Raw genomic sequence first — 8,703 nt, 5'->3', positions numbered from 1 at the left:
TTGTACTTTCTTGTATCCTACCCCTTGTATTTTTATTTCCTTTTATAATTATTTAATTTGTGTGAATTTTATCTGTAATCTTCAGATTTTAGTAGTTTTGTTTTGTTAGGTTTGTGCACTTTTAACTAACTCTTTAATTCATGTGGTTTTTATCTGTATAGCATTTTATTCACAGCTTTTAATGGCCTTGTTTTATGAGGTTATTTTGTGCACTTCTAACTTTTTATATTGATTAATTTATTATGTGTATGTCTGCTTTGTCTGATTTTAGGTTTTAGGCGGTATGGTAAAGTTTTTTTTGTATTGTAATTATGAAGTATTTTATGTGTTTTGGAAGATGCATGTATGTGATACGATGACTCAGGTTAATCTATTGGGTATGTTGGTGTGGGGAAGATGTGGGTCAGTTTTATATTTTGAAGCCAGGGAGGGGGTTGTTATGGGAAAGATATTACTGTCTTGACAAGTCATTTAATGTAATGACTTTTTAGTAAGCTTTGTTGACCAAGGGTAGGAAATGTGGTTTTGAATTTGTTTGATATATTTGTTGATGTTTGTGTATTGTATGTGGTGATCAGTTGTTTCTGTTGTTACTTATAGGGCAGAAGTGTACGGTAGGGACAAGGATACCTAGGCAGGAAGGATTTGGATTTTGCCGGGGAATACTAAAAAAGTATATGGTTGTGAAAACCCAAGGTGAACATTTAAGAGGCTAGACGCCAGTTAGCAAAATCATTGTGTTTGAGTAAACAACATTGTATTAACTTCATTTAATAAAATTTAAGGGGAAGAAAGTCTCTCAGACATAACAGTACCGCAAAGCGCAATTACACGGAAGTCCTGCAAAAAAAAAAAAAACCCCGCTCGGAGGGGGAGAAACTTTGGTAACCCTGAACGAGAAGGTGATTGGCGCCCAGTTTAAGAGTCATTTAAATTTGATTGGAGGGGGGCACTAGGCGGCAACGATTTTTTTCCATTGCATGTCTCAATCAGGTCCTCTTTCTTCCCATAACTTGTGGTTGTTGGGTGCTCTTGTATTGCTTGTTTCGGTTACTGTGTAAGTGAGTTGCTTGTCTAACAATGTCTGGTCGCGGTAAAGGTGGGAAAGGTCTCGGCAAGGGAGGTGCTAAGCGCCACAGGAAGGTTCTTCGCGATAACATCCAGGGAATCACAAAGCCCGCTATTCGCCGCTTGGCTCGCCGTGGTGGTGTAAAGCGTATCTCTGGCCTGATCTACGAGGAGACTCGCGGTGTCCTGAAGGTGTTCCTGGAGAACGTTATTCGTGATGCCGTTACCTATACCGAACACGCTAAGAGGAAGACGGTCACCGCCATGGATGTCGTTTATGCACTGAAGCGTCAGGGTCGCACTCTGTACGGCTTCGGAGGCTAAAGTTTGCGCTGACCTGTAAAACCAAGAACCAAAGGCTCTTCTAAGAGCCACCCACTTTCTTGGAAAAAGAGCAATTTCTTCTATGTAGCATTCTAATTCAGGTGTTTTGAAACAGCTGCAGTACAACTTGCTCCTTCACTTCTACGAACGTACTTAACGCGTTGTAAGAACTTACATTATCACGTTCTTCTCTACCTTCATTTAATCTCTGAATTTATACTGTCCCAGTATCCGTTGAACCTTTTACAAAGGAAAAATATTCCTTTAAAGTACTAAGACATAACTACTCCGCTGGTCTCTCAGCAGTTATATGGTACCTTAGAGAAAACATGGGATGTTTGCTAGAGACTGGGACTAGTGCAGTTAACCTTTTAAATCCTGGGGAGAGAAAGGACTATTAAGATACTTTAATTGCATTTTTCTTTTGGTCTATTTCGTATAAGCTCACATGATGTGTTTATTGAGAGATAGCTGCTCTGGGTGTTTTACGAAGCCTGATAGTGGACAAATTGCACGCCTGTAAGCTTATAACAGAACTTCAATTTCGTGGTTCCCCACACACAACACGGAAGAGTTATCAATGTCGGCTTCCACAAAAAGGTAACATAAGCGCTTGCTTATTAAATATATATTGTACTTAAACTAAAAATATGTAAAGTCTAAACACGTGGGCGCACAAGAAAACATTTCTTTGTTAGTCAACTTTGAAAACAATACTGTTTATCCTGAGATTTGAGAAATATCAAGATGCTGATGGGGTGACCTGTGAAAGGGGTCATTTGATGTGTGTTTGGGAGGGGCTTTTGAACTATATTGAATAAAACTTTATTAAATGCTCAGGAAACTGCTTGCAACAGCAGAATATACACAAATAGATGCAAATAAAGACAGGACAAATTATAAAGATGAATGACAGACGCACGTGTGTTAACATGCCAAGCAGCTCAGTGCCCATCAGGCAAGAAGGTCCTTAACCACCATAGCATCGCGACCACCCATCGTAAGGACTCGTGTCGGGATGTAGTGCAGCTGGACATGTGGTAGTTCGGCATGGTTCACAAAGCGTTACAAATGCGTTGGAAACGTCCAGTAAATTGGGTTTGTTTGATTGTGGATTTTAATGTATTCTTTTGGTTGTGTATTACTGATAACTTTATTAAATAGTCTATAATAAAAAAAATGTAATTCAGAAGTTTATTCACAGATTTTAGTAGTTTTGTGTTGGGTTTGTGCACTTTTAACTAACATTCTTTTAACTTGTGTGGGTTTTATTTGTATAGTGTTTTATCTACAGATTTTAATGGTCTTGTTTTGGTCTTGTGCACAGGTAATTCTGTGCACTTTGAGCTTTTATATTGATGACTACCCATGTGGATGTTTGTTTTGTATTTGTTTTTAGGGGTATGATCAAGTTTTATACTATAATTTAGAAATATTTTGTGTTTTGAAGGAAGCATGTATATGATATTATGACTTCGGTTGACTTGCTATTGGGGGACAGTCCTTTTGTGGGTATGTTGGTGTGGGGAAGGCATGGGTCAGTTATATTTTTTGACGCCAGAAAGGGGGATTGTTATGGGAAAGACTTTGTCTTGACAATGTATTTTATGTAATGGTTGTTTAGTAATTTTGTTGACCAACTGTAGGAAAATGGTTTTGGGTTTGTTTGATTGTGGATTTTGATGTTTGCTTTGGTTGTGTATTACTGATAACTTTATTAATAAAGATTGTTAAACAAAAAAAAAAATGTAATTCAGAAGAGGCGTAGGAGGGAGGCTGGGCTGATCTCTGATACTACACTGGGGGGGTGCCGGTCTTGACTGCGACCCCTCAAAAGGGTCGAGAAGATGCTCCCTCCTCCATAGCGGTACACGATCATTCGGGCTTATTAGTTATTGATCTGTCTCGGATGGGGTCTTCCCCTAGATTCAGTTCATCAGGGCCAGGGGAAGAGTCCCACCTGACAGCTTCGGGGAAGGAGATTTTTGTTTAGAAAAACTGTTTCAATAATTGATTTTAATTTGTAGATTTTATGGTATTTTAGATTTTTAAAAATGTGCTTGTATGAATGTTTAATGTTTTTAATGATGGAGCTAAAACAGAATGTGGCATTTTCTGGCATGGGTTCCTGGGTACTTTTCTTGTTGGTCGGTACAGATGTTTTAAACTTTATATTTAAACCACTTTTTGATAAAGGGTTTTAAAGTCCCAGGTTCTTTTTCTCATAATAGATTTTTATATTTGCTTTAAATTCTGATCTTTATTTTTTTTATTAGTGATCCAAGATGTTTGGAGAAGTGAGCACACTCTGTCATGTTTATGTTGAGAGAGGGTTTTATAATGAAATGTGAGGATGTGTTATGTTTGTGATTTTTGATGTGGACTGTTGGAAGTTTCATTTTGTTCTTATGGTATTGAATGAAGTATGGAAAAAAATGTAATTCACTGTGTTTGAATGGAATAAAACTTTGTTCCGTGTAAACAATGTGTGAGCATGTGTTTGATACTTAGATAAAAACTCAATATCAAACGTTAACAGATGCTTTACAAAACCTTTTTCTTTTACACGAAGAAACTTTGCCATTGCTTTAATTGGAATGGGATTATTATTAGATGGTGTCTCGTTCGATTTGTAAACGATATGATGAAACTAAGCATTTACAGCGTTGTATGACCTCCGAGGGCACCTTTTTGCGGCATATCAAAGGCAAACAGCAGGAAGTACGGATGGCAGCAAGAACATGAATGAAACGTGAAGCCTGTCACCTAATTTCACGTGTTTTGTGGTCTGTAGCAAATATCATTACAGAATTTTGGAAGAATCTCGAGGAGAAGAAAACACAAGTGGAGAACTCGCTCGGAGCTCGAGAGGAACGGCGACGGGCTGCTTGAGTCTACAAGGTTCTCATTCAATGTTTAAGGACCGCCTCCGGGCGTGTGCTCAGCTCTCAGAACAACTCCGCTCTCGGTGTGAAGAGAAAGAAGACGCAAATGGCAGAAGTCGCTCCAGCTCCGGCAGCCGCCGCTGCCGCCGCTCCGGCCAAAGCTTCCAAGAAGAAGGCTGCTTCCAAGCCTAAGAAGGCGGGTCCCAGCGTCGGTGACCTGATCGTGAAAGCCGTCTCGGCCTCCAAGGAGCGAAACGGCGTGTCTCTGGCCGCCCTGAAAAAGGCTCTGGCGGCAGCAGGCTACGATGTGGAGAAGAACAACTCCCGCGTCAAGCTGGCAATCAAAAGCCTGGTGACCAAAGGCATTCTGGTCCAGACCAAAGGGACCGGCGCCTCTGGCTCGTTCAAGCTGAACAAGAAGCAGGCGGAGGCCACCAAGAAGAAGCCGGCCAAGAAGGAGGCTCCGAAAGCCAAGAAGCCAGCCGCAAAGAAGCCTGCCGCGGCCAAGAAGCCCAAGAAGGTGGCTGCGAAGAAAGCCGCCTCCTCCGCCAAGAAGTCCCCGAAGAAGGCGAAGAAGCCCGCTGCGGCAGCTAAAAAGGCGACCCCTAAGAAAGCTAAGAAGCCGGCAGCGGCCAAGAAGGCGACCAAGAGCCCCAAGAAGGCAAAGGCGGCAGCCAAGCCCAAAGTGGCAAAGCCCAAGAGCAGCAAGGCTAAGAAAGCGGCTCCTAAAAAGAAGTGAACACGCTCTTTTCGCAGTATTCATAAAAGGCTCTTTTAAGAGCCACCACGTGGTTAATATGGAGAGAAATTTTCCTGCATATTACTTTCGGTATCATAAAAATATGTTGCTACAATATATATGTTGTTACACGCTGACGCATGCATACACGTTTTCGCTCACTTAATTCACTATAAAATGCTACACATCACCCTCTTTGAAAGCATGCTTGTCGCTATAAGGGGAGGGGGGGAAACTGTCAATAAGAAAATAGTCAATCGGTTGAATAATATTTTGGCCAGTTTTAAGAGATTAATTTATTCCCTCAATATTTGGTATAACGTTTTATCATCGACTATTAAAATTCAAAGTAACACCAACTATATTTTAAAAAAAAAACCATCTTCACAAATGGCTTATTTCCGCAAACTATGAAGTACTCAGCAACTGCTCATTTCTGTTCGTAAAGCGCAAAGGATGGGAGGGGTTTGAGCGCCAAAATTGTTCTTCATGCTGATTGGATGCCGTAGTTTCATACTTCTGTCCAATGAGAAAAAGGGTCGTCCATATAAATATGGGCTTAGGCGCGCTCACTTACTACTTTGTTCGACTTTCCATGTGAAGAGGAGGAACAACATACTGTACGACAATGAGCGGACGTGGCAAAACCGGTGGCAAAGCTAGAGCTAAGGCTAAGACTCGCTCATCCAGAGCTGGACTGCAGTTTCCAGTCGGCCGTGTTCACAGGTTGCTGCGCAAAGGCAACTATGCTGAGCGTGTTGGTGCTGGAGCCCCAGTTTACTTGGCTGCTGTGCTCGAGTACCTGACTGCTGAAATCCTCGAGTTGGCTGGCAATGCTGCCCGGGACAACAAGAAAACGCGCATCATTCCCCGCCACTTGCAGCTTGCTGTCCGCAACGACGAGGAGCTGAACAAGTTGCTGGGAGGCGTCACGATCGCCCAGGGTGGCGTACTTCCTAATATTCAGGCCGTTCTTCTGCCCAAGAAAACGGAGAAGACCGTCAAGACCAAGTAGATCTTCTTTAAAAGCTGTCCGAGCGCAAAGGCTCTTTTAAGAGCCACCTACATTGCTATCAAAAGAGCAGATGTCTGTATAAACAAATGTATGTATAGCGATGACCATAAGTACATGTGAGTCTTAATCTTTCTGAGCAACTCCTATCGTCACAGGTTGCTTGGATATTATTAAGTGGATATAATGCTCAAGCTTCAAGAAGTTTCTAAGAGCCGAGATGACTACAAAACACGCACTAGTCCTAGTAACGCAAGCTATTCTGCGTTTCATAGAGTATCCTGGGGATTTCTTTTCCACTGTACAAGTAGTGAGGCGAACTAATGAATCTAACACAAAATTCTTCGCTGCTGAACACCTATGTAGCAATACGGATGGGCGCTACCCACCAAATTCTCTTGTTTCAAACGGGTTTTGGTGTAAACGTGCTAAATGAAATGTGAATACGAAATCATGTAGAATTACGGTAATAACAAAAATGGTACGTTTAAAACAAAGAATATTTCTCATGTAGCTGTGCAGTGCAGCTGTGTTCCATTACTGATTTTATCTTGTATATAGTGATTAAAGCATCGAATATCGGATTTTGTTTTATTTAAATTTTTTTTTTTATTTTGCGCGGCAAAAGTTCACCAATGAGAACCGTGTTTTGTTCAGCATGCGACCAATAGCAAAGTAGGATGAATCTATCCAATCAGAGTAGGTCTGGTGTGCTTATAAGAGTACGCTCCAGAGAGCCTTGAGTTTAAGGAAAGCTCACTTGCCTAGTTGTCGTGATGGCTCGTACCAAGCAAACCGCTCGTAAATCTACCGGCGGCAAAGCTCCCAGGAAGCAGCTTGCCACCAAGGCTGCACGCAAAAGTGCCCCGGCTACGGGCGGCGTGAAGAAACCTCACCGTTACAGGCCCGGCACGGTGGCTCTGAGAGAGATCCGCCGCTACCAGAAATCCACGGAGCTGCTGATCCGCAAGCTGCCGTTCCAGCGCCTGGTGCGAGAAATCGCCCAGGACTTCAAGACTGATCTGCGTTTCCAGAGCTCCGCTGTCATGGCTCTGCAGGAGGCTAGCGAGGCTTACCTGGTTGGCCTGTTTGAAGACACCAACTTGTGCGCTATTCACGCCAAGAGGGTGACCATCATGCCCAAAGACATCCAGCTAGCCCGTCGTATCCGGGGAGAGCGCGCTTGAAGTTCTCCTTGTAGACACTTGTCACAAAACCCAAAGGCTCTTTTAAGAGCCACTTCAATTCTGCCTCAAAAGAGCATTTTATATGGATAGTAATGTGGGTTTTTTTTTTCTCTCCTCTCGTCTTGTGTGGCTGTCAAACTGCTGCTTTTCAACAGCTTACACAGGGCTCTTGCTGTTGTTTGAGTTAAAATATAGTGCTAAGCGACTTTGATTATATAAGGGGAAGTTAGACAGCCTCCTATTGGGAAGAGGGTAACTTACTCATTACTTAAATGAGGGAAACAATGGCGTAAAACTATTAGGAGCATGTATATTCTTAACAGGTGGTGGGAGTGAAATTGTGCAAATGGGCTTGAAGTTTTTAAACTGGATGCAAACACAACTAGAGAACTATTCTTTGTGCCTTTAAGAAGTGAAGGTCGTGCTCCTGTTTCTATCAAAACATAAGGATAGCTACTGATGCTTGATAAAGTTTATAAATCTGATGTTCCACACAACCATTTCAGGGGTATGATTACCTGTTTCAGCTTTAATGCATTCTGTAGTCTGTTCTTTGGAGCTAAAATGAAAGGTCACATTTTAAGTATTTACAAAACTTTATAAAAGATTTGATTGGCTATTATGCATGATGTATACCTCTCACCCCTTGAACATCCATTCCCAGAGAATAACCAATTTGTCTATTTGTTGAAGGGCATTTGGGTTAAAGGCCATGTTACCAAAATAATGGTCTTGTTAACTCACTTTCCACTGATAAAATTCAATTCAGGAATAAGCTTTACTGTAATTTTACAGAACAGCATTTTGACAATGACTTCCAAATTTATCAGGCCCATTGCAGCAATTTATTTTTAATTAAATATGTACTTAATGCATTTGCTATATTCTCTGCTGGCATTTATAAAGTACAATCTTCTAATATCTGGGTTCAGAAAACCAGAAAAAAATGAAAGAAGACAAACAGAAAGGGGACATTTAACTGATCAAATCTCGAAAATTGAAGAAAAACTGTCTCTATTCCCTGATGTTGTGACCTTATGTTCATTGTTTAACGCACGTGCACAGGCAGTTTGTTCCTCATGGTTTCAATCAGGTCGTCTTAGTTCAGATATTTAACTGTTGGTTTGCTTGCTGCCGTATTGTGTTTGGTGTTCAAGTACACACTCAAGCTGCGCGATGTCTGGGCGTGGAAAGGGAGGAAAAGGTCTTGGTAAAGGAGGTGCTAAGCGCCATAGGAAGGTTCTTCGTGACAACATCCAAGGTATTACGAAGCCTGCTATTCGCCGCTTGGCTCGCCGTGGGGGTGTAAAGCGTATTTCTGGCCTCATCTACGAGGAGACGCGCGGTGTCCTGAAGGTGTTCCTGGAGAACGTTATTCGTGATGCCGTTACCTATACCGAACACGCCAAGAGGAAGACGGTCACCGCCATGGATGTCGTGTATGCACTGAAGCGTCAGGGTCGCACTCTGTACGGCTTTGGTGGCTGA

The 8,703-nt window shown here is 42.0% G+C and overlaps 3 protein-coding genes across 3 annotated transcripts; all 3 read left to right on the top strand.

Annotated features, from left to right (window-relative positions):
- The first annotated feature begins 241 nt into the window (after window positions 1–241).
- Window positions 242–8,703, top strand: LOC108922273 (uncharacterized). The gene is given in 3 exon segments (XM_029250628.1): window positions 242–1,373; window positions 6,729–7,133; window positions 8,385–8,703. Coding segments are annotated over 3 exon segments (1,017 nt in total). The 5' UTR covers window positions 242–1,080.
- On the top strand, window positions 4,377–5,016 carry LOC114910261 (histone H1-like). Its single transcript, XM_029250659.1, has one exon. The coding sequence runs from the start codon at window positions 4,384–4,386 to the stop codon at window positions 5,014–5,016; it is 633 nt and encodes a 210-aa protein (XP_029106492.1). The 5' UTR covers window positions 4,377–4,383.
- On the top strand, window positions 5,568–6,301 carry LOC114910265 (histone H2A-like). Its single transcript, XM_029250684.1, has one exon. It carries the CDS (start codon window positions 5,645–5,647, stop codon window positions 6,029–6,031), a length of 387 nt encoding a protein of 128 aa, XP_029106517.1. The 5' UTR covers window positions 5,568–5,644; the 3' UTR covers window positions 6,032–6,301.

The sequence above is a fragment of the Scleropages formosus genome, chromosome 1, assembly GCF_900964775.1.
Source record: "Scleropages formosus chromosome 1, fSclFor1.1, whole genome shotgun sequence".
NCBI lineage: Eukaryota > Metazoa > Chordata > Actinopteri > Osteoglossiformes > Osteoglossidae > Scleropages > Scleropages formosus.
The sequence above is the reverse complement of the archived record's forward strand: the minus strand, read 5'-3'. Positions and strand labels throughout refer to the sequence as shown.